Source organism: Emys orbicularis, chromosome 9, assembly GCF_028017835.1.
Source record: "Emys orbicularis isolate rEmyOrb1 chromosome 9, rEmyOrb1.hap1, whole genome shotgun sequence".
Lineage (NCBI taxonomy): Eukaryota > Metazoa > Chordata > Testudines > Emydidae > Emys > Emys orbicularis.
The window spans coordinates 2,408,785-2,434,138 of NC_088691.1; the positions used below are offsets into that span (position 1 = coordinate 2,408,785).

General features: G+C 48.8%; 1 protein-coding gene across 1 annotated transcript; it reads left to right on the forward strand.

The window, feature by feature from the left end:
• On the forward strand, window positions 1–24,617 carry SLC6A14 (solute carrier family 6 member 14). The gene is made up of 14 exons (XM_065410827.1): window positions 1–48; window positions 511–679; window positions 5,711–5,842; window positions 9,096–9,257; window positions 10,460–10,598; window positions 12,261–12,393; window positions 14,569–14,709; window positions 17,085–17,313; window positions 18,578–18,703; window positions 19,441–19,559; window positions 20,353–20,452; window positions 20,953–21,062; window positions 22,740–22,907; window positions 24,468–24,617. Exons 1-14 carry the CDS (start codon window positions 1–3, stop codon window positions 24,615–24,617), a joined length of 1,926 nt encoding a protein of 641 aa, XP_065266899.1.
• The last annotated feature ends 737 nt before the right edge of the window (window positions 24,618–25,354 follow it).

Consider the following 25,354-nt stretch of genomic DNA (forward strand, 5'->3'; position numbering starts at 1 on the left):
ATGGGGAGACTCACACCGCCCGCCCGCCTCTGCTGCGGGAAAAAGAAGGTGGGAGCCGGGCAGGTGCAGCCGGGGGGCGCTCGGGGCCCCTGGGCAGGTGCAGCCGGGGGGGGGCGCTCGGGGCCCCTGGGCAGGTGCAGCGGGGGGGGGGGCGCTCGGGGCCCCTGGGCAGGTGCAGCCGGGGGGGGGGGGCGCTCGGGGCCCCTGGGCAGGTGCAGCCGGGGGGGGGGCGCTCGGGGCCCCTGGGCAGGTGCAGCCGGGGGGCGCTCGGGAACCCGGGGCAGGTGCAGCCGGGGGGCCGAGACCCCCGGGCAGGAGCCCCGAGGCACCCAGTGGAGCCGGGGAGCCGGGTGTCCCCCAGAAACACGGGCAGCACAGGGGTCGGGGCTCCGTCTCTCTCCCTTCGGCTCCACGTTTCGGGTCCGGAGCCGCGGGGCTCTTGGCGCGGTCGATGGGACCGGCAGAGAAGCTCCCAGGCCCGTGGTGATTTCCCCCTCTCTGCTCCCCAAGGAATTCACGTTGTCGAAGGGGAAAGATGCCCCCGCGGGGCAGAATGACGAGAACTCGGAGCGTGGGAACTGGTCCAGCAAGACGGACTATCTGCTGTCCATGGTCGGCTACGCGGTGGGGCTGGGGAACGTCTGGCGGTTCCCCTACCTCACTTACCAGAACGGAGGGGGTGAGTGTTGCCCTTTCTCTGCAGTGTGCTACCCAAACCCAACGCACCGGCTGTCCCCAAGCTCCCTGCTTGAGGAGAGCGAGCTTGTGAGGACCCGATGCTATTTGTTAGACCGTCTCAAACCCGAATCTCAGATCCAAACATCCCTGAGCTTTGGGAGAAGTTGGGATTCAGATTTGAATGAACGTTACAGCTGGCATCAGCCTTTATCATCGGCTAAACCCAAACCCTAACCCTGGAGAAGGTGGGGGTGGGTTAGAAGTGGATCAGGGTGCTAGGAACAGAAGGAAAATGTGAAGTATCAGTTCCAAACTCCTTACCTGTCAGGTAATGATGATAGTGTAACTATCAGGAAAGTAACTGAAATACTTCTCTCATGGGTTATAACTACTAAGAGACAATCCATCCTAAATGCTCAATTACTGAGGGACAATCTACACTCATTTCTATATTTGCTTTCTACAACCAACTCTCTGTATAACTTTTCATGGGTGATGTCCCCGAGTATTTGGAGTCTAATATCTAAACTGTATGGTTAAATGTATCTACATTTGGGTTCTTGTAGATTATGTACTATATGTATTTTATGCGTTTTTAAACAAACTTGGTATCTGTGGATAATCTAAGCACTGTACCGGGGTGGGCAAACTTTTTAGCCCGAGGGCCACATCTGGGCATGGAAATTGTATGGCGGGCCATGAATGCTCATGAAATTGGGGGTGGGAGTGCAGGAGGGGGAAGGGCTCTGGGATGGGGCTAGAAATGAGTTCGGGGTGCAGGAGGGGGCTCTGGGTTGGGGCAGGGTGTGTGTGTGTGGGGGGGGTGAGGGTTCCAGCTGGGGGGTGCGGACTCTGGGGTGGAGCTGGGAATGAGGGGTGCAGGAGGCTGCTCTGGGCTGGGACCAAGGGGTTCAGAGGGTGGGAGGGGGATCAGGCATGGGGCAGGGGGTTGGGATGTGGGAGGGAGTCACGGGTGCAGGTCCGGGCAGCGCTTACCTCAAGCAGCAGCGTGTCCCCCCTACGGCTCCTAAGCAGAGGCGTGGCCAGGTAGCTCTGCACGCTGCCCTGTATGGATGTGCCATTCCTGCAGCTCCCATTGGCCGCAGTTCTCAGCCAATGGGAGCTGAGGGGGTGGCGCTTGGGGCTTGGGCAGCATGCGGAGCCCTGTGGCTGCCTCTACATGTAGGAGCCGGAGGGAGAACATGCCGCTGCTTCCAGGAGCCGCACAGAGTGGGGCAAGCCCCGGATCCCACTCCTCAGTGGGAGCTCGAGGGCTGGATTAAAATGTCTGATGGGCCAGATGTGGCCCCCGGGCCGTAGTTTGCCCACCCCTGCACTATGCCCAGATATATAGAGACTCTTTTCTCAACCTGTGTATTATATAATTTTAACATTAGCTTTAATACAATTTTAAACCTATTTAGCACTTAATTAGTCATGTCCATCTGAGGCTCTCCAAACAAGGAGAAGAAGAGAAGCACCCCCATCAGACAGATGGGAAAACGAGGTACACAGAGGCTGTAACTTGTTCAGACTTATGCAATGAGTCAGTGGCAGAACCCAAACCAGAACCCGGGTCTCCTGACTCCCATTCCAGTGCTCTGTGGACCTAACCTACTGCCAGGGCTGGGTAATCAACCAGACCGCAATATTCTCAGCATTTGGTCATTCCTGAGGCCTCAGTCCAGCAACGCATTTAAGCACGTGCGTGAGGCTTCAAGTTAGTTTGACTGCTAATGTGCTTCTCCACCTACCTAAGTGCTTTGCTGGCCTGGGGACTGGAGACACCCCCGCTTCACTATTGTCAGTGCAATAGGACTAGTCATCTGAGAGAGGGTAACTCATGTGAGTAAGAGTTGCAGGACAGGCTTTAAAGCTGAAATCATTAGACTGAAGAACACAGAGAAAAGTAATTGTGATGTGACCTGAAATAAATGACACTGTGGGTTTCTCAAACTGTGGGTCGGGACCCCAAAGTGGGTCATGACCCTGTTTTAATGGGATCGCCAGGGCTGGCTTAGTCTTGCTGGAGCCCGGGGCTGAAGCCGAAGCCCGAGAGTTTCAGGCCTGGGTGGCAGGGCTCAGGTTACAGGCCCCTTGTCTGGGGCTGAAGCCCTTGGGCTTTGGCTTTGACTCCTCCCTCACCCCACTCTGCCCAAGGCAGTGGGCGGGGGGCTTCGGTCCCCCCTCTTGGGGTCGAGTAATAATTTTTGGTCTCAGAAGGGGGTCGCGGTGCAGTGAAGTTTGAGCACCCCTGACTTAGAGCCTATTCTGTTCGTTGTTAATGGCTGTTTCTGGTGTAAATGTTGAAGGTTACACTTGTCTATACTTCACAATGCTGCACTCCAATTAGAAACCGTCCCACACTAAATGATGCTCAATGCCTATTTATTTTAAAGGGCCTATTTTAAAGTGGCATCCCCTTTTTTACCTGGATTAAAAATAGTTTACCCCAAACAAAGACTAAGAATAAAGGTCTCTAATCTATTCATTACGAGGTTACATTCCATGGGTGCCTTGACAGAACCACATGACTGGCTTTACCTGACAAATCTCTGGTGAATCACTTCGCTGAATGCAGAGGCAGGATAGACAAACTTTGGCCTGTCTTGTGATTTGTGGAGGTCTGAGATTCTATTTCAGGTGGGAAAAGCAGGTGTTTAAGCTAAGTGCCTTAGGGCCCAGTCCAACTCCCATTTAAGGTCAATGGGTGTTTATATTGTAAGTGCAACACAGCCAGATTATGTAATTTTACATACAAACATTTGAGTATAGATATATGGAATACACAGTGGCATTCTTGGCATACATCTTTTATTGGCATGTGTTTGGCCTGGTTGCATGACTCATGAGTGATGAAGTGGAATTCTAGTCCCAAATGAATGTGAATAAAATCAGTATATCACACTGCACTGTCATGGCTTTTTGTATATGGAACAAAACAGCTATTTGAGGAATATTTTAGAATTTAAAAATATTTTATTGGGACTATTTTTTGTATCCTTCTGCCTGTAAGGCCAGGTTCCTTCAGCAAGGCATGTGTGCATTTGCTTAGCTTTAAACATGAGTCGTTTGCTTGAATTCAGTGGGGTTACTACATGCTTAAGGTTAAGCATGTGCTTAAATATCTTGCCAAACTGGGTCCCTAGTTTATCTTAAACCCCTTTGTGGGTGAAGAGAAAAAGTAGATGAACAGCTGCACATGCATGAATATCAGCTGTCTTACCGGGCGCTGTTTCTCTCTCACACTTATGCACTACAGCAAATATGAAATGCTGGTCCTTCTCATAGTACAATAGATCTCAGTAATGAGAGGTGCTGGAACAATGTGTACAGTGGGGGGGCTGAGAGCCATTGAACCAAACCGTAAACCCTGTATATGATGGAAACCACTGCAAACCAGGGGCTGTGGCAGCACCCCCAACACCCCTATTTCCAGCACCGATGTCCCTGACCCCCGTTTAACATGGAATTTCAGAAAGCATTCATGCAAGGGGCCAGCTGAGGCTCCGTATCAGAAAGGAGTCAGCCATATGAAACAAATTACAAACATTTCCATGTTCTAGCCATTCTAACAGTGAGTGCAAATCACCACTAAGTACAAAGAAGAAACTGTTCATTTCTGTTTTAAATGTAAAAGCATAAGCTACTGTAGAATGCAAACAAAATCAAGAGTATACGCAGCCAGATATCGTCTCTGTCTTCCTGACAGAGCAGTATGTGTTGGACAGTTTTTTATCCTCATTTTCACAAAAGAAAAGTTGTGCCATAAAAATTCGTCAGTTCTAAGTTGCAGAGCCTAGCAGGGTGGCTCAGTGCTCTCAGTGCCTGTGGCAGGATGAGGCAGCGCTGCAGAGGAGAAGCAGTTAGAGGCATTGTGCAGTGTCTAAAATTAGTGTTAAAGGTTTGTTTTGAATTACTGTTATTTATATATGATGGACCAGATTGAGCTATTTTTACTCATAGGGGTAGTATCTGACTCACGCTGAGCAGCCCCAGGCAAGTGAGTGCACACAGCAGATTCTAATCATCAGTATTTATATAGCACTGTACATTTGCTTGGTACCTATAGAAATAAAAAAGAGTTGAGGTCAGGTTTTTGATAATTCAACCTTTCTATGTGTGTGTGAAAATCCAAGGTACAAATAACCACGGATGCAGTTTTGAGCCTACATTGATTTGCAGGTGGAACTGACGTAATGTGGCAGTCTAAGTACCTGATTTGTGAGTGCAATATGGTGCACATTTTATTTTGCTTAAATCATTAACATTCAAATTAAATTTTTATTACTAGTTGGTTTTATAAAATGTTTATTTTTAAATTACAAAATCTAAATCTTGGGCTGAGGTACATTACGGTGTTCCTGTGAGCAATTACTGGAAGTAAAAAGCAGGTGGGGGAAACTAGATAATTTTAAAACTTTCATATCTATGTTATGCAAGAACATCGATTCCCTTTTATTCAAAAGATGAAAGGCCCACCGTTTCAGCCTTGAGGTGGGCCTTTAGTACTGTGCCTTGAATCTTAGCCTTTTAAATAAGTTATTCAGAGATCGAGCCACCTCAGCATCTTTCTGACCTACTGATCTTTTCCCGTGAAACATATTTTCAGTGGTGGCCATAGGCACAATTCCTAGTCATGCCTGAAGGTGTATCCGGGACAAGCAAACATGTGACACAAGCAAACATCTCTGGATAGACAAGGTAACAGGCAATTGCGCAACCAATTGCGCAGGCTGTTGTTGGTAAGAATCTATCGTTGTGAAAAAAGTAAATACATGAGAACTTTATTTTACATAACAGCCATGCGTATGCTACTAACGTTACCTTTACTGGAACCTGGATCAGACCTCCAACGAGTAATTACCCCTTTCCTCTGCAAATACTATTGGATTTTACAGAATACAGTCCTTTCAAAAAACAATCTGTACATTCTGTACAAAATAAAAACCGCTTTGGTATATTTGCATATATGGCTATACAAAAAGGAGTCGAATTGTGCCGGTATAATAGGGTTTTTTATTTTCCCCAGGTGCCTTTCTAATACCCTACACAACTATGCTGGCATTAGCTGGTTTACCTTTATTTTTTTTGGAATGTTCCCTGGGGCAGTTTGCCAGTTTGGGGCCAGTTTCTGTGTGGAGAATATTACCAATTTTACAAGGTCAGTGACATTAGTTTTTTATGTATAGATCTTCTTTTGTTGCTCTAATAGTCAAAAGTGGATTAATAATTTCCCCATAATGCTTCTGGCTAGTGTCGTAAATTAGACTCTACATGGAGTGTCATGCCATTTCATGGATGGCCAAACTCAGAGGGCTAGTATGTACTGTATGAGAGGCACTATATGTGATACATCAGAAGCAGCAATTTTCCAGCGTGTCAATGTAACTTTATTGTTTCTCATTTACTGGCTATGTCTTCTCACTCTATATGCTAAATAGGGGTCTGCATGAGACATGCAAATCCTGCATTTAGCTGCTCAGATCGGCACTTGCACGTGTAAAGAACCATTTTATGCACCTACGCGCCTATGCCCCGGGCCTCTATTCCAGCAGTGTGGTCTGTGGGGCAATCAGAGACATCCCACACATATGGGAATCAGGATCATGGGGCAAATTCCGCCCTTATTTGCATCCATTCTGCTCCAACAAGGATGGACATAAACGAGGGCATCATTGGGCCTGCATGCCCTCCTGACCACCCAGCCGCATTAAGATAGGAATAAGGACATTACATTTTTAATCATATTAAGAGCTTTATTTGCCTTTACTGATCCTGTGTATTAGTAGACAACAAAAAGGGGTTATGTCCAGGCATTTACTGTTCCTGACCAGTTTCTGCCTCAAAACTCACCAGAAACAACCAGGCACTGCACACAAACTTTCAAAATCTGCACAAGATGAAAAGAAGGATGGATCCAAACAGGGCCGGCTCCAGGCACCAGCCCAGCAAGCAGGTGCTTGGGGCGGCCAAGGGGAAGGGGTGGCACGTCGGGCTGTTCGGCGGCTATTCGGAGGCGGGTCCCTCTCGGAGGGAAGCACCTGCCACCGAATTACCGCCGAAGAAGAAAACGGCGCGGTGGAGCTGCCGCTGGAGTGCCGCCGATCGCAATTGCGATCGCGGCTTTTTTTCCCCCCCCGCCGCTTGGGGCAGCAGAAATCCTGGAGCCAGTCCTGGATCCAACCCAAAGGCAGTTGGGTCTATGGAAATAGCCAGGGCTGTGTGTGTGTGTAAACACGTATGTCATATATACTCCCCGAGATCATTAGAAAAGGTTTGGTAGGTTGACCTCAAACTCACGAAGTTCCTTTTGACAAAGGAAAAGCTGCAGTGTGCTTGCAAACCACTATTTGATGCTGTCTTTCATTCACTGATGCAACTAGCAATCGCAATGAGATCTCTACAAACAATGCGATGAGCCCCAGTTTTGTATACGTTTCCTTTCATTTTATTTCGAGACACCCAGACCAAAATCCATTGAACTTCAGGGATACAGAAAGTTTAAAACCTCACCCAGACTTCACAAATGGCTCTGATTTTTCTACACGGCTGGCCCAAACCCTGGATCCAAACCCCCATTTGGGATATTCAAAATCTGGATCTAGTCCCTAATTTTGTGGCTTCAGCCCATCTCTCCGTTTGTTACTGTCCAGGGTAAAAGGAATGAAGGTAATTCTTCTCCACTGATGTTCTGCTTTTCCATTTAACTAGCACCGGTATTTTCCACCCCAATTTTCCTATATTTAAGGAATTTCTTTTAGCGATGAACCCTCCCTTTTGCCTCCTTTCTATCTTCTTCACCAGTCCTTTCTTCAGCTGCAAAGAGCTGGACATGGTTCCCTTTAGCACGTGATTCATTGCTACTTGTACTGGCTACAGAGAGTGATGTGGTACATCCCCCATTTCTTCCGCTCACAGTCTATTGCCACCGTTTCCTTCTTTCCTGGTAGTCTGGGATCTGATCTCATCCCCTCCCTACCTGGGCTTCCTGTAAGTGAGCTGGCCTGGTTCTTTAACGCTAACATGGACTCTTGGACTAGCATGGTGTAGTTTTCCCCTAACTCAATGTGGAATGCAGAAGACTCTCCCTTACTTTACCAAGTTGTTTATATTTATCTTTAAAATGATGTAAATAACCTAATCAGGGCCGGCTCTGGCTTTTTTGCCGCCCCAGGCAAAAAAGCCTCCCGCCACCCTCCGCCTCCCGGCGGGGAGCGCAGCAGGGGAGGGCGGCGAGCCCGGCCGGGGCCCCGCTCTCCCCGACCGGCCAGAGCGCCGGGAGGAGGGCGGAGAGCCCGGCCAGGGCCCCGCTCTCCCTGACCGGCCGGAGCGCCGGGAGGAGGGCGGAGAGCCCGGCCGCGGCCCCGCTCTCCCTGACCGGCTGGAGCGCCGGGAGGAGGGCGGAGAGCCCGGCCGGGGCCCCGCTCTCCCCGACCGGCCGGAGCGCCGGGAGGAGGGCGGAGAGCCCGGCCGCGGCCCCGCTCTCCCCGACCGGCCGGAGCGCCAGGGGGAGGGCGGCGAGCCTGGCCGCGGCCCTGCTCTCCCCGGCCGGCCGGAGCGCCGGGGGAGGGCGGCAAGCCCGCTGCGGCTCCGCTCTCCCCGGGTGAGCGCCGCCCCCCTCCAGGTGCCGCCCCAAGCACATGCTTGGTAGGCTGGTGCCTGGAGCCGGCCCTGAACCTAATAGATTAGCCTGAATGATCTTAGTCTTACTGCTAAGAAAGATCAGTAAGGTTAAGCTGTTAGTTTATTTACACACAGAAGTGATACGTCTTCACAGACTTTAGCCACACCATGCCTATAGAAATCAGCTATGTCCGAATTTTCCCTTCAGCACCGGACTCCCCTCGGTATCTGAACCAGTGCAATCTGGTCTCCTCTCTTTGGCCTGGACTGCCTTGGAGCAGATGTTGTATTTTGTTCTGTTCTTATTCTGCCCTCTTCCCATAGCATCTTCGTCCTCAGTTGGGCCACTCCACACACTAACATTACAGACTCGTAGACTTTAAGGCCAGAAGGGACCCTTGTGATCATCTGGTCCGACCTCCTGCACCTCGCAGGCCACAGAACCTCACCCACCCACTCCTGTACTCCCCTAACCTCTGGCTGAGTTACTTTCGTCCTCCTGCTGCACTACACTGACCCTTCCTCCCCTACATTTTCAAGGAGGAATGTAGCATTGGGATTGGGTGACGACATTCCCTACAGCTATGAAAATGTAGTGGGTCTCCCCCGCCAACTCTTCAGCAATGCTGAGGCTTTTTTGCAATCTGCAACCTGTAAATCCCAAAGGGCACCCTACTTCCTGGTAGATAGGCAGAAGGGTAGAGAAATGTGGAGTTCACTGAAGTTGATGATTGACATTCTCTTTATACTGTGTTTGAGTTGGATGATGAAACTTCTCCTCTCTTTTCTAGGAGTGGGAATCACGATGGTCATCATCACCACCTTGGTGACGGTCTATTACAATGTTATCATTGCCTATGCCCTCTACTATCTGTTTGCCTCCTTCCAAAGTGTACTGCCGTGGTCGGACTGCTTTGCGTGGGCAGATGAAAATTGCAGCAAAACACCTGTAGGTACGGTACTTTTAAATAATCCACACTATTACTCGGAATAATTCCATTGCTTCTGTTTCCCAGTAATAAACAAAAGACATGAAAAAGGGCAGTAGTGGGACAGTTAGTTGGCCATGATGCTGTCTGGAAACCTTACCTTGACAACCAGTTGACACCTGGACTGATCTTCTTTGTATCTGCCTGTATCATTTGCCCATATGATCTGTTGGGAACTAGAATGACTCCTCCTCTCTGCCTTTCTGCCCATCTTTCCTAGAATAACAGATCTCTAGTCTGGTATAAAATCACCGAAAATACCGCACTGCAATTTCATTAGTGCTTCATGACAAAGAAATGGCCATCCTAATGCAAAAGAAATGCATACCTAGTACATTCACTTGGGGCTCTTCCAAAATCCTTTATCCTATATGTGTGGCTTTGTTAACATCATGTGTTGGATGGACATTGGCTTCATGTTTCATCATGTCTTTAGATAATATTTCCAGGCTATTGATTGGCTGTGTGCATGCGTGATTTAAAAATGGTAATTTCCCATCCCCCAGTGAAGTTTAATAGTTTATCACAGACTGCAGTTCTGACATATTATTTAACAGTTTTACATTTATACATTTCAAGGAGATTCTCATTTAAAAGACTAAAAAAAAATGTTTCACCCCATATTAAAAGAGTCCTGGATTGGTATAAAAGTCAGACAAATTGCCCCAAAATTCTGCACTACAATTTCACCAGGGTTTCACATCAAGTAAATCCTCTTGCTGATAGTGCATTTAATGCATTGATCAACTCTTGTTTGGCTTAAATTGTAGCCAAGAGATTTGCTGTACATTTTAAAGAGAACTAGGAATAATGCCAGTCTGTTCCCATCAGTATGATATGGGATTGCTATAGATGAGTGTGAACTGAAATACTGGATCTGGCCCTTACATTATCAGAGTTGGAAATCTTAACCGCACCCAGATCTGATTTTTGCGAACATTTCCTGTCTTTACATTAGGCCAGCCAGATTCCCAGAGCTGAACACACCAGACCTGGGAGTGTTTGGGTAGGAAGCCAAATCCACATCTGAAAGTGGTGGCTGGGGTCTGTTTGTAGTTACCACAAAAATACACTCTGAAGCCATAACAGCACGAAAAAGGCACTCACCGTAATCAAAGTCTGTTTCTAATTTCACCACTGAACATTAACAACCCTTTCTCTTTTAGTGAGCGATTGCAATACGACCTTACCAAACGGGATAATCATTCACACAAACTACTCGTATGTCACCAGCAACAATCTAACCTGTCTCAATGGCAGCTTAGCGTATAAACAAGTGCAACTTCCCAGTGAGCAGTACTGGAAGTGAGTATACAGTACCACCTTTATATTGCTAAATCAGTATGTGCTGTGTGGGGCTTGGAGAAACCCTCTGTGTAACTCAGGGATCGGCAATGTTTGGCCCGTGGCCCACCAGGGTAAGCCCCCTGGCGGGCCAGGCCGGTTTGTTTACCTGCCGCGTCCGCAGGTTCGGCCGATCGCGGCTCCCATTGGCTGTGGTTCGCTGCTCCAGGCCAATGGGGGCTGCGGGAAGCGGTGGCTAGCACATCCCTCGGCCCGCGCCGCTTCCTGCAGCCCCCATTGGCCTGGACCGGCGAACCGCGGCCAGTGGGAGCCGCGATTGGCTGAACCTGTGGACGTGGCAGGTAAACAAACTGGCCTGGGCCGCATGGCAAACGTTGCCGATCCTGGTGTAACTCATACCACTTTCTAGAAACAGCTTTGGGCCAAGCTCATGGACTGCTAACTAAAGCTGAGCAGTTGTGTCCGGAAAACATTAAATACTGAATCGGGGGTGACAAATGTAACACAAGTCACAGAGAAGCACAAGAACAAATTTATAACTAAGAAATAAATAATAAAATTGAGGAAGTTTTCTCCCCTTAAACTCCCAAACATAAGGCACGTTCTTTATCCCAAATTAGGATGTTGAAAATATTCAGCCAGTCCACCTGCCTTTTATATACCTGTCATTACAGAGCACTTTCCAGGACAGGTAAGTGTTCATAATGTGCAGATGTTTCACCTGCATATGCCACACTTAGGTGTATGATTCACTTCTGTCTGATGATTAATAGAGGAATAAGCCCTGCCAGGGTGTGCATTAGCATGCCATCAGTTCACCTGGGGCCAGAAGCCGCATGGCTCCAGACACCCTGGAAGAGTATCACTAGTGAATCAGTGCTCACTGTAGCACGGTTTGTTGCTGTTACAATACAGATCTTTCAGAACCACTCTTGCCTTCACTATTTTAGGTTTTTCTATGGTGTCCATCACCCAGGCACCTGGAGCTGCACAAAAGCCCATAACACAGAGGTGTTTTTCTCCTAGTACTACCCCACTGGCCACTTGCTCCTTCACTTTCTGAATCTGGCCCTAAATTGGAATCTACCTACTTCCATTTCTATAATGGTAATTGAGCTGGCAATGAGTGGAAAGACTAGCCGGTTCGTTGGAGAGGTGTTTTCCTCCAACTCCTCTCAGCCTGGCAGCGCTGGGCTCGTCCTTTTAGTTAATAACCCGAGCTGGCTCTGTGCAGTAAGGTTATCGTTTTAAAATCAGCACAGTCGTGTCTATCCGCCCACTGAGCGTCAATCCGAGGCAGGGGTGAGAGGAAAGCACTGGTTTCTCTTTGAAGCCTCCAAAGAAGCCACCTTTCCCATCACTCCCAGCCTGGCCTGCTACCCGGGAAGTCAATGGAATTTAAGTACTTGCTTGAAATCAGCAGATGCTTAAAAGTTTAAACGGACACATTTAAGAGCCCAGCTAGGAGGCGGGGATGGAGGGGGGCTGACAGGCTCTGCACCAATGGAAGTTGATGCGTGGGTGTGACATCACCAGCTAGACAGACATGAGCATCCCCTCTCCAGAGGTGGCTCTGGATAATCAGTGGGGCTCTTCATGCCAGCAGCTGCCACGCCCTGGTGCAAGCGACGCGATGCTGATCACGATGTTCTGTGCTTTCAGTAAAGTGGCCCTTCGGCGCTCCAGCGGGCTGGACGAGACGGGTGAAATTGTCTGGTACTTGGCCCTCTGCCTGCTCCTATCCTGGCTGATAGTCGGAGCTGCATTATTTAAAGGGATAAAATCTTCAGGAAAGGTAAGTCGGGAGGAACCCATGCTAGATTTCTGGGACTGATCCTGCCAAGGGATGATCCCAACTTCAAGGGCAGCTCAGCACCTGGTGGGGTTAGGCCCTGATTCACTAGCCCATGACACAGGCACTGTCTGACTTTGCCGCTGCTGCTTGCTCATATTTTACATGACACGTATAAAGCACATGACGCCTGATTCTGCCACCCTGACCCAAGCTCAATGGTCCCTTATCCCACCAGGAATGATGCTGTTGGGGCTTTTTATGATCACGTGAGAGACGTCGGTTGAGGTCCTGTTATAGCCTGGTCTCTTGTGAAGCATGCACGCACGCACGCACGCACACACACTGCACGCGCACGCACACACACACACTGCACGCGCACGCACACACACACACTGCACTCGCGCGCACACACACACACTATGCACATGCCTGTGATACCTACAGATTACCTATGTTTAGCCTGAAAGCATGGGCCCGATCCTGCGGACAGATATGCACACGCCGCTTCCTGCTGCACTGTAAACTCCTGTCTCTGTCAACGGGAGCCCTCCAGGCTGTAGTCAGGGTCTAGGCGTGAGGACTTTTTTTCAGACTCAGGCCCACTGAAGTCAGGTGGCAGCACCCAGGCTCTGAGTTCGTAAGTCAGCCCAGGCCCTGCAGCTCAGCGGGACAGAGAGACGTCACCGCACAGCAGTGCTGCAGCCGGAGGGGCAACGTCTGCTGGGTTGGCCTCGTTGGTCCTCAGGGGATGTCTATACCATAGTTAGGAGTGACGGCAGCACCGGAGACGCTGGCTTTGATCTCGCTGGCTCCGGTAACAATAGCAGAGAAGCCCCAGCAGCCTGGGCCGTACAAGCCCACCCCTGACCGTGGGGGTGTACGCAAGCGGCTAGCCCGGTCTGCCACGGCGTCTCTGCCAGTGTTATTCGAGCAGGCTGGCTGAAAGCTGGCGTGGGGCGTGCTGCAGCCACACCTCTGAGCACTGCACGTGGATCTTTCACTCATAACCCCAAGTCCTCCCATCCAGCCAGGCTCCACAACCACCCTGAAAATCCCCCTCTCCCCTGGCCATGAGTGACGGAGGATCCGCTGGGACTAAAGAGGCTTCCAGCCGGGGGCGACTGTTACTCATTTTCCTACGAGAGGCCCGGCCCCCTTGCCTGGTTTCTTGACTCCCCGTTCTTCTCTCATTCTTCTTTCTTTGCTCCCATAGGTTTCTCCTTCTCCCTGGCTCCTCCAGTTCCTTGCTCAGTTCCCCCCCCCCCCCATATCTGTCTCTGTCTTCTCACCTGGATCTCTGTCTCCCTGCAACTAGCTAACTTGATTTTCTTTCCCTTCCTCCCATGTCTGTCTCCTTCTCTCCTTGCTTCCCCATCACTTTTCTCTGCCTCTCACTCTTCTCCGCAACACAATTTCTGTCCCCGTCTCCCATCTCTTTGGGCCATACCGGCTTCCATTCCAGCCTCTAGTTCCTTCCTACTCCTAGGGGTGCTGGGCACTGGCTCTGCTTTTGGCCTATAGCCCGTCTCTCCCAGCATCAGAACAGGAGTGTCCCCTGGGCAATTAGAAAGCGGCTCTTGGAGCCAGTGCAGCCAGTGTGTTGTGGTGCAAGGCCACAGCAGGATGCAATGCTATGGCAAGACATAACCAGCTAATCTGCCTCAGTTACAGAGGTAAATGACAGTGAAACCTGCAGGGAGCGCCACCTCCAGAGTTGTTGTTGTTTATTTGTACTGTGGTAGCACCTAGGAGCCCCAGTTTATAGCCCGTGACCCCGCTGCGCCATGCGCTGTACGAATAAAGTCCCTACCCCAACGAGCTTACAACTCCCTTTGCTCAGTAACTAAATCTGCTCCCACCGTTTTGTTCCACCTTTTTAGTAAATAGCACCCTGCTAGCCAGCCGGCTTGGGCAGGTCCTGGGGCGCTCACTGGGACAGGTTGGACGAGGTTTGTTTGCCATTGGCGTGTACAGTTTATGAATCCAGACTGGTAATTTGTAGAGATGAACCAGGGAACGGTCACGTCCAGACTTGAATCCAGACTTTTCCAGCCCAGAAATGAATCCAGTGAACGGTTTGTTTGGATCCAGAGGTTTGGTTCAGGCCTTTTCTGGTCATTTTTATGTAGCATTTTCCCCCAAGCCTCATGCTTCTCCCTCCATTTCTCTCGGCAGGTTGTTTATTTCACAGCTCTCTTTCCATATGTTGTCCTCGTTATCCTGCTTGTCCGAGGTGCCACCCTGGAAGGCGCTCGGGATGGCATTGAGTATTACATTGGAACACAGTCCAATTTCACAAAGCTGATGGAGGCAGAGGTGAGGCTCGGGGTGGTTCTGAAAGCATAAAATATTTGCTTGCTTAGATCAGCTGGTAATTACACAGTCTCAACGTTTATAAAGACTGGCATGTGGCTTGGTTTCCAGAATACAATAGCTTCCTTCTTAACCAGACAGACTCCTCTTATCCCTCCCTTCCAGTGAGTATCTAAGATTGGATCATGTCTTCCAGAAACCCACAATTACAGCGAAACCTTCTATCCCCACCTAGAGCCCATTTATCCAGAAAAAGGGCAAGTCTGCCGCATCATTTGAACAAAGAGGGGTCTGGGTAGGGTTGCCTGCTATCACAACCACAGCTGAGGTTTCTGTGTTACCATCCTCCGCTTTTCTGGCGTGTGTAACTTTACTCGCTAGCCATGGATGTACCCTATGGCCCGGTGATAAAGTTCTCGCCATGAGAGTGACTATTAGGGCTGTGTAGAGGATCTGGACTCACCCCTGCGGCGCCTCCTGCTGGTCGTCCTCAGGAATTAGCTCTTTGACCCAGGAGCCCGCCCTCTGCAGGCCGGTGATCCACTTGCCGTTGGCCCCCAGGTCCCTCCCAGGACCCCCGTGTCCTTATCTCAGGTTCTGCCTCCTGCAGAACCCTCCCACAGTCTTACTGGGTTTCCCCACCCCAGGGGAACCCCCACCGCCTATCCCCACGTCACCTCAGTCGTGGCTATTGCCAGTCTCTGTTTAGCCCCCGCGCCCTGGGGCAGACTGCAGTCTATCAGCCGATCATCACAGGCAACAGGGGTTTGGACTGGCTGCCTTTACCCACCCTCCGGCTGCCCCTCTGCAAGCCCAATACCTAGGTGGGCCTAGAACTAGGCCCCGCAGCCTGGGGAGTTGCTGGCCTAGGGCTTCCCAGCTCCTAAGGCCTTTCCCCAGCCCTGCCTCCCTCTAGGTCCCCTGGGTGAGTTCCCCAGCAGCCAGGCCTGTCTCCCTCTCAAGTCAGAGAGAGACTCTCCCCCTGGCTTCCCTGGCCTTCTTATAAGGCCCAGTGGCTTAGTTTGGGGCATGGCCCCAGCTTCAGCCACTTCCCCCAATCAGCCAGGGTTTTACCTTGCCCAGCCCCAGCCCTCTGCAGGGCTTTTCCAACCCCTCCAGGGCCGGAGCGGGTGCTCACCCCGCTACAGGCTGCCTGCTTTGGTTGGCATGAATTTCAAGGCATTTTAGCTGCAGGTTTTGTGAGTGTTTGAGCTTCAATTTTAGACTGGTCACCTAAAACTATGCCTTGCCCTGGAAGTTAGATCAGGGCAGAATAGGGGGTGGAGAGCAAGGGAGGAGACTTGCTCCTAGCATGGATCTTCTCTGAGGTTCCCTCCAACATCAGCTCCTATTTTAAGACCAAAGCTTAGGTGGGGTTCTTCCTAGCATGCTATAATAAAGGCTGGCCAGGGACTGGGGACCAGGGCTGGCTTTAGGCCGATTCCCCCGATTCCCTGGAATCGGGCCCCGCGCCTAAGAGGGCCCCGCGTCTTAGGTGCCTTTTAAATTTTTAAATTTTTTTTACTCACCCAATGGCGGTCCGCTCCGGGTCTTCGGTGGCACTTCAGCGGCGGGGGGGGGGGGGGTCCTTCAGTGCCATGGAAGACCCGGAGCCGAGTGAAGGACCCCCCGCCGCCGAAGTGCCGCTGAAGACCTGGACCACCGCCGAATCGGGCCCCGCAGGTCCTAAAGCCAGCCCTGCTGTCCATTCAGATCTCACCTTTGTCACAGCGATGGCTGTTGCCATATTATTGCTGGTTGGTGTCCAGTATCATTTGGTTCTCAGTGGATGGGTGTCTGGTGCACGTCACCTGAAATGTTGGTGTAACCCGGGACTACCTCCCGAGTAGTAGAGGCAGTTCTTCCAGGTCCCAGTCTGAGGAGCATGGGTGGGACTATGTGTGTGGGAGCTTCCACCATTGCCAGCCTATGCTGTCTGTTTTATTTCTATATTGGTGTTTCTATGACGTTCATATCTCAGCGCCTCCCAGACACATCAGTGAATTACATCTCTCCTCGCTCCTGTGCAGTAGGAAAGTACTTTCCCCACCAGTCTGACCTATTGGGAAACTGAGATGCGGAACATTTAGATGACTTTGCCCAAGGTCACGCAGGAGGTCAATGGCCAAGGTAGGAATAGAATCAAGATCTCCTGGATTCTGGTCCAGTGCCTTAAGCACAAGACCAGCCTTCGTGCCCTTTGGATAGGAAACTTCACTCCCCGGGTTCATTGATATATGGCACTTCTCACTAAAGTTCACATAACCTTATTTTTTTTTAAAAGGCAGCGCACCCCTTACAGAACACACCTAATGGGTTAGAACAAGTATTTCGGGGTAAATAATATAATAACCTACCTCAAATTATTTGTGTTTTAGGTTTGGAAAGATGCAGCTACTCAGATATTCTTCTCCCTGTCGGTGGCCTGGGGGGGCCTGGTCGCTCTCTCCTCTTACAATAAGTTCCATAACAACTGCTATTCCGATGCCATTGCAGTTTGTTTAGTAAACTGCCTCACCAGTGTGTTTGCGGGATTTGCGATATTCTCCGTTTTGGGACATATGGCTTTCCTGGCAGACAGACCCGTCTCTGAAGTTGTAGACTCAGGTTTGTTTGATAGTCTCACTATTCATCACAAAGTCTTCTTGTCTGTCACACTCTTGAGTTGTTTTCTAAACCTATTTAATCTCCGCTGCTCTGACCGTAGTTTATTGATGCCAAGCACTTTCAGCATATAGAGCAGGGGTAGGCAACCTATGGCATGTGCGCCGAAGGCGGCATGCGAGCTGATTTTCAGTGGCACTCACACTGCCCGGGTCCTGGCCACTGGTCCGGGGGGCTCTGCATTTTAATTTAATTTTAAATGAAGCTTCTTAAACATTTTAAAAACCTTATTTACTTTACATACAACAATAGTTTAGTTATATATTATAGACTTATAGAAAGAGACCTTCTAAAAACATTAAAATGTATGACTGGCACGCGAAACCTTAAATTAGAGTGAATAAATGAAGACTCGGCACACCCCTTCTGAAAGGTTGCCGCCCCCTGATATAGAGGCTTGAAAGAAGGAGGATGTTCTGTCCTGGTTTTCCATCACTAGTTGACTTCATGCTGTCCACCATAAATCAATGGAACTTCTGCTCCTAAGTCACTAAGGTGCTATTGAAAATCCCTCCCTATGTATCAAGTTTATCTCAGCTGATGGGCAGGAGCAGTGATAGATTGATACATAAGGTAATAGAAGAGGACATTTTAAAAAATGAAAATACAGGCTTGATATTGATTCTATTTGTCCTATTGCATCAAACATGTTAGAAAATCTTCCAAATTATAGGTGAAATTCACCCCATACCCAAGGCCTGTGCACAGTTTAAGTCCCACTGAAATGCTAAAAATTGGGCTTAAGTGGTTCTAAAGTAGCACACAAGCCTTTGGGAAGACGAGACCTTCTCACCAGGGGGAATTTCACCTCTCATCTATTTAAGAACCCTAAACCTTCCTGTTTAGCTATTGGAATTCTTTCTCGTTCAGGATCTGCCTGTAATATTAGCCTATTCAAATCTGAATGAAAGTAATGAAATGTCGTTAGTATTTTTCTGCAATCCTATTCAGCCACAGCTAATAAACCTGAGCTTTGATGAAGTTTGGGTCAACGATTTCAGGCTACATCCTGCTTTGGTTATAGTCAATAGCAAAACTTCCATTGATTTTAATGGTGTCGGATTTAGTCTTTAAATTGCCCAACCAACACCTCACTTTGTACACCAAGTTCTGATATAATTTCCCATTATTTAAGTTTAAGAGAAATGAGTCAATTTTGCATTGACTGGGTCACGATGATAACGTATCTTCTCCTCCTCTATTTCAGGCTTTGATTTGGCATTTGTTGCCTATCCATCGGCTCTCTCCAAATTACCAGTCGCCCCTCTTTGGTCCTTTTTATTTTTCTTCATGCTTTTACTGTTGGGGCTCGACTCTCAGTTTGCTTCCATAGGTGAGTAAAACATGACATTAGAGCTGGGGCAAAATTGCTGATTTCCCCCCCCAAAACCCCGCAGATTTGGAATAACCAAAACATTTCAAGAATGTGTGTCAATTTCATTGAATTGTTTCAGTGACACCACCCCACACAAACCCTTCCAAAAATCAAACATTTCATTTTGGCATTTTCCAGATGAAACATTTTAATTTTTCAATTTCCAATGACATGTTGTTTAGAAATTTCCTTCAGTTTTATTTTGAGGAAATTTTAAAAACGCTTGAAAATTTCAGGTTGAACAAAATGTTTTGTTCAATGCAGAATGATTTTTTTTCAACTTTTCAGTTTGCTGAACATGTTGAAAAATTTTCATTTCAAGTGGATTGAAGTCGACAATTACACCTCTACCCCAATATAACGCGACCCGATATAACACGAATTCGGATATAACGCGGTAAAGCAGTGCTCCAGGGGGGTGGGGCTGTATGCTCTGGCGGATCAAAGCAAGTTCGATATAACGCGGTTTCACCTATAATGTGGTAAGATTTTTTTGGCTCCCAAGACAGCGTTATATCGGGATAGACGTGTATTTATTTATTTATTTATTTATTTTCAGAACAGCCAGTGAACGAAAAAATCAGTTATTCACACCGTTCTGCTTAAAATAACAAAATGCTTCTTGGTTAGTGTTAGCTGCATTTCTTCACTTTGCTGCCTATGTCCAACAAGTAAAATTCTCTCTTCCCCTGCAGAAACAGTGACAACCACCATACAAGATATATACCCCAAGGTGATGAAAAAGATGAGGGTTCCTGTAACCCTGGGATTATGCATGCTTATGTTTTTTCTTGGTCTCATCTGTGTCACTCAGGTATAACATTAACTCTTTGTTGGCAATGGGTTTACTTATAGTTCAGCTGGTGGGGGAATTTGTACAAGACAATACAATCATTTTCCCATGTGACAAGCAAGTCCCTACTATCAGCATAGTCCTGTGTTTATGTATTCTGAGAGAGGTGACCTCCATGCCCCCAGTTCTGCAAACACCTATGGACATGCTTAATTTATGCATACAAGAAATCCTAATGGCAGTATTTGCAGAATCCAGTCCTCTGAAATGACTCTAATTTTTTAAATGCGAGCCTTTGTCAGCTTTTAATTTGTGAGCTGTTCTTTTAGTGTCTGTGAGCTGTTGATTTAATTTTTTTCTTCAGTTCAGGAGATTAATTTGTGTAATCTTTGTGTGTAACCCACACAAGGAACTTCTAGGTCTTTGTCCCCCTCTAGTGGCTGGTACATAACAGAGGATAAAAGTCAACTTCAGCAGCACACTGCTAGTGTTACTCCTTTAGCTCAGTCCACAAAAGCTGATGTTATAGAACCCAGGGTCCCAGGTTCGAACCCTGCTGTCCTGTTATGTGTGTTTTTATATGTGCTTTGTTATTACAATAGTGATCAGGAGTATGCCATACAATGCACTTGTCTGTGTTAAATATAAATATTTAAATGAAATAATGTGCAATGAATGAGCTATCCACCCCTGGGAAACAGGGGTTTTAAATAAAAGCCCAGACTGAGGTTTAATTCAGTTGGCATGAGTGCCTCGTACTGCCATACAAAAGGTTACTGGGTGAAAAGCTACCTCTTTATTGTTTGTTTTTCAGGCAGGAATTTACTGGGTTAACCTAGTGGATCATTTCTGTGCTGGATGGGGGATCCTTTTTGCAGCGGTCCTGGAAATAATAGGCATTAGCTGGATTTATGGTAAATCACTGACACTGGAAAATCAAGCTGTGGCAATGCAAATAATCCCGGCCATATCACAGACATAAAACCAAACCATTCTACAGAAAAATGTGCACAATGGTTAAAAATATCTCTTGTTCCAAATCATTAGGACATAAGAATGGCCAGACTGGGTCAGACCAATGGTCCATCTAGCTCAGTAGCCTGTCTCCTGACAGTGGCTAATGCCAGATGCTTCAAAGGGAATGAACAGAACAGGGCAATTACTGAGTGATCCACACCCCGTTGTCCACTCCCAGGTTCTGGCAGTCAGAGGCTAGGGACACTCCGAGCATGGGGTTTCATCCCTGCCCATCCTGGCTAATAGCCATTTCTGGACCGATCCTCCATGAACATATAATTATAAGGAGCAATGCATCCATGCTTTGTAGCGCTCCCCATACTTGCTTTCTGTACATCATAAAACCCATGTTCTAGACCCCGATCTTACAGTGCGCTCTTTGGCCATCTTTGAATAGGAGGAAACCGATTTATCCAAGACATTGAAATGATGATTGGAAAGAAGAGCTGGTGGTTCTGGCTGTGGTGGAGAGCATGCTGGTTCTTCATTACCCCTGTTCTCTTATGTGTAAGTACCACGGTCGAACTACTTTGAATTTTTGGCCACGAACATATTCATTCCACGTTGAACAGTTTCCATGTCGAGATTTGGGGCTGCCCCTTTCAGCCAGCGTAACAGGCCAGCGTAACAGGCCAGCTGAGGGTTCGCCACGCGTGTGGCAACTCAGACGCCATCCCTGACAAGCATCCCTCCCTGGGCACAGGACACATGGCTGCGGCCCCTGGGCTCTAGCAGTGCCTGGCCATCGCAGCTGGGGCTGAAATTTAAACCAGCCCGGGGTTGCTGCTCTGCACGGGACCAGTGCCTAGCAACCCAAGGGTTCAGGAACGCACAAGGGGTTACTGGCAGTGCTAGGAGTCAAAAGGCCATTCCTGAAGCTCAGGCTGATGGCAATTAAGTCATTAGGTAAAGTGAGAGCAACAAGGTCTCCATATCTCCAACACTGCCCAGCAGGAGGTGAGTGGGGTTTGCTGCAGCCCTAGGGCTGGTGTATGGCCTTAGCAGAAGGGGAAGTGTTTCAGGATCTGTGTGGACCTGAATGTGGGGCGGGGCAGGGAGCTCTCCTGCATGAGTTCCCTTCCCTGGAGAAGCTGACTGCTTTCTGGCCATGGGGCAGGTTCTGGCCCCCAGCTCCCGCACTGGTGTATGGGGCTGATGTTTCCAGCCGCTTCCCCCTTTTTGTCACATCCCCTGGCTCGTCCCAGTTTGGGATATTGGAATTTCCTGTGGGATGGAAATTCCATGTTTGGACCAGCTCTAGTGCCCTGCAGAATAGCTCTGACTTTTCCAAGCGTGCTCCCAGCCAGTTTTGAATCTACCAGCCATCTCATCTTCCTCATACGAAGCCCCTTGTATCAAAGGCCTTACATGGAAATACTTGTTCATCACTCTGAAATTTCTCCTCTCAGTTCCCACCCTTTCTCTTCCCCACATTCCTGATGGACTTGATTTGGGCTACTAAATCCCTGACACAATTCTACTGAGGCCAATGGCATTACACCTGGGACGAACCAGCCCTTTCACCACATTCCTTACTCTTCAGGTTCTTTCAGATCATTGCTCCTTTGTGCTCTCATGTGCTTCTCATCTTTAATATGTGCACTATGTAAAACAAAACCAAAAACCACACCTGCAACTGTTGCAGATCCCTTTCTAGCAACAACATTATCTCTAATCTCTCTAGGATACCCGCGAGGAAATGCTCAATGTAAATATCTTACCTGGGCAGGAATGCTCTCCAGAACTTAACTCAGCATTCTTTGCCCCAATCCTGTAAACATTCGACTAGCGCACAGAGGTATAGTGAACCGTCCCTTCCACATCCTCAGAGCATGCCTGTGCATGCAAACTGAATGTGTGAGAAATGTGCCTGCCGAGCTATGCGGATTTCCGAGCAACATGGGTGTTTAAATATTAAAAAATACAGAACGTGTGTGCATGCATGTCAATTGATACTTATAGGTCGGTAGGGGGCGATGCATGATCATTCTTATTGCCTGCCCACATTTGGAAACAAAACCCTGAACTGCAAGCCAGAGACTGTCTACAGAAAGCACCTAGATCTCTGTGAAAGCAGCAGAGGTTCTCTTGGAGATAAATTGGTCAATTGTGTGTTCTGTAATCAGTACAAATCGCTCTGAGCTTTAGTCAAGATTTCTCCCTCTTTTTTTTTTTTTTCAACAGGTGATTTTATGCTGGTCTTTGGTCACATTTTCACCTCCCAAGTATGGCTCAGTCGAATACCCTGCGTGGGGATCGGCTGTGGGCTGGTGCATGATTGTCTTCTGCATCATCTGGATTCCCATTGTCGCGATTGTAAAAATAGTGAAAGCACCAGGAAATCTGTGGCAGGTAAAGGTCGAAGAGAAGAGCTGCAATGGGGCCGCAGCGTCAGCTGCCCTGACGGACGTTAATGGGAACACTCACAGTGACCTTACTGGGGGCAGGATCTGACTCTGACTTCTTACATTAATCAGACAAACTTGTTGGATCAAATCAAATCCTGGCATTGCCAGAGGTGAATTTGGCCCAACTGGTTGTCAGACGAAGGTATCAGTAATTCCCTTGGAATTTCATAGTCATTTGGCCGTGATCAGTGTGTCCCTGTGATACAGATGTGCAGTCTGTTCTGATCTTCATGGTCTCATTTACTGCTTCCGTTGTCATCCCAGTGCTGAACGATGCAACTTCAAATCTACAGTCAGGCTCGCATCTTCACTCGGGCCACATCCCACTGTAGTTAAGGAGGGTTCGGACTGAGGAAGAGACAAAGTGGGTGACCCACTTCTCTTGGTGAGAGAGACAAGTTTTGAAGATAAACAGAACTCTTCAGGCCTGGGAAAGGTCGTGAGAGTGTCACAGCTAAATACAGGGTCCAACCGATAATTTAGCATAAGTAATTAGCACATTTTCTGAGGGACCGTTCAAGGTGAAATGGCCCATTAACACCCCTGTCGCCATAGGACAAAAAGGGGAGGGAAGTAGTAGGTATAGATTGTTGTAATAAGCCATAAATCCAGTGTCTTTATTAAGACCATGGTTTTTAGTGTCTAGCAAAGTGATTAATTTAAGCTCCCAGGCTCGTCTTTTGAAGGTGTTGTGCAGATTTCCCTGGAGGATGAGGACTGAGAGGTCAGATGTAGAGTGATCGCTTTGGGGAAAGTGTTCACCCACAGGTGACAGGGTGTTTTTGCCTTTTTTTCATTTTCCTGCGTGAGCTCATTCGAGAGTGTAGTGATTGTCGGGTTTCACACACACAGATGTAATTGGGCATTTAATGCACTGGATGAGGTACACCACACATTGTGATAGGCTTGTGTAGGACCATGGATCTTGAAATGTGTGTTGTGGGGTGATGACCATCGTACCAGTGGAGATATGTCTGCAGGTTTTGCATCAATTGTTCTGGCAGGGTCTGGTGCCGCTTTGAGTTGGTGTCTCCTGGTCTGTGGGGAGCTTGCTTGTGATGATGAGCTTGTAGAGGCTGGGGGGTTGTTTGAAGGCTGAAGAGGGGGTTCAGGAAATATTTTTTTCCAAATAGGGTCCCCATTGAGTGGGGGTGCAATTGTTTGATGTTACCCCGTATGGGTTCCAGCGTGGGGTGGTGGGGACAACTAGGGGTATGGGGTTGGAGGGGGATCTTATTTCTGTATTGAAGCAGGTTCTTTTGCAGGTTCTAAATGCAACTGAACTTACTGGGCACTTGTGATTTGTAACCAAATATTTGGATCGCTTTGATTTTGAACCTGAGGTGGGGGATTGGAGCAGCGGGGAGGTTGGTGTTTAGATTTCTCCCCACTGTGCAAGAAAAAATGACCAAATAAAGCATGCTGAATAGAATAAACACATGCAAAGAAATAGCAGCAGCTGGAAATTAAATCCCCTTTGGGGACTGTGTTTTTTGCTTCCCAGCGTATTGTGAGCTGCTGCCGGCCAGCTGCTAACTGGGGTCCCTCTCTGGAATGTCACCGAGGAGAAAGGTACAGCCACATGGTAGATCCCCACAAGGAAAGAGACCAGGAGATCCCCACCGTGGATGGCTTCGTGCACAAGCTGGAATGAGATGCCTGCCCTGGCCTGCATTATTTTTAACACAAATGTATTTTCTTTTTGTTTAATGTTGGAAATAGTGTGCCAAACTATTGAAAGCTGTACTATTTATTGTTAGCTCTGCCTTACAGAGAGGAGCAGGTCATGGAGTAGAGAGGAAAGCCCAAGCCCACAGGCTGGGAGGGCAGGAAAATACACTCCAGCCAGGGGCGGCTCTATGGTTTTTGCCGCCCCAAGCATGGCAGTTAGGCAGCCTTCGGCGGTATGCCTGCCGGAGGTCCGCTGGTAACGCGGATTCGGTGGCATGCCTGCGGGAGGTTCGCCGGTCCTGCGCCTTTGGCGTACCCGCCGCCGAATTGCCGCCGAAGCCGCGGGACCGGCGGACCTCCCGCAGCCATGCCGCCGAGGGCAGCCTGACTGCCGCCCTCGAACCGACCGGCAGGGTGCCCGCCGCGGCTTGCTGCCCCAGGCACGCACTTGGTGCGCTGGTGCCTGGAGCCGCCCCTGCTCCAGCCTCTCAGAGCGTAGGGACTGGGAGCAGTCTGTAGGGCAGCTGGCCTGCAGATGCTGCTATGGGGGGATGTGTTCTGGTGCTCTCCTGCCCAGGGCTTGAGCCACGGGGCTCTGTGCTGGGCACGTACCAACAAGCACCTCCCCGCACGCTCTGTTTTCTGGAGCTGGTGCACAGCTCAGGCTGACGGTACGCAGAGGGGCGGATGGGTTGCTGCTCTCCGCTCAGCAGCCCAGGG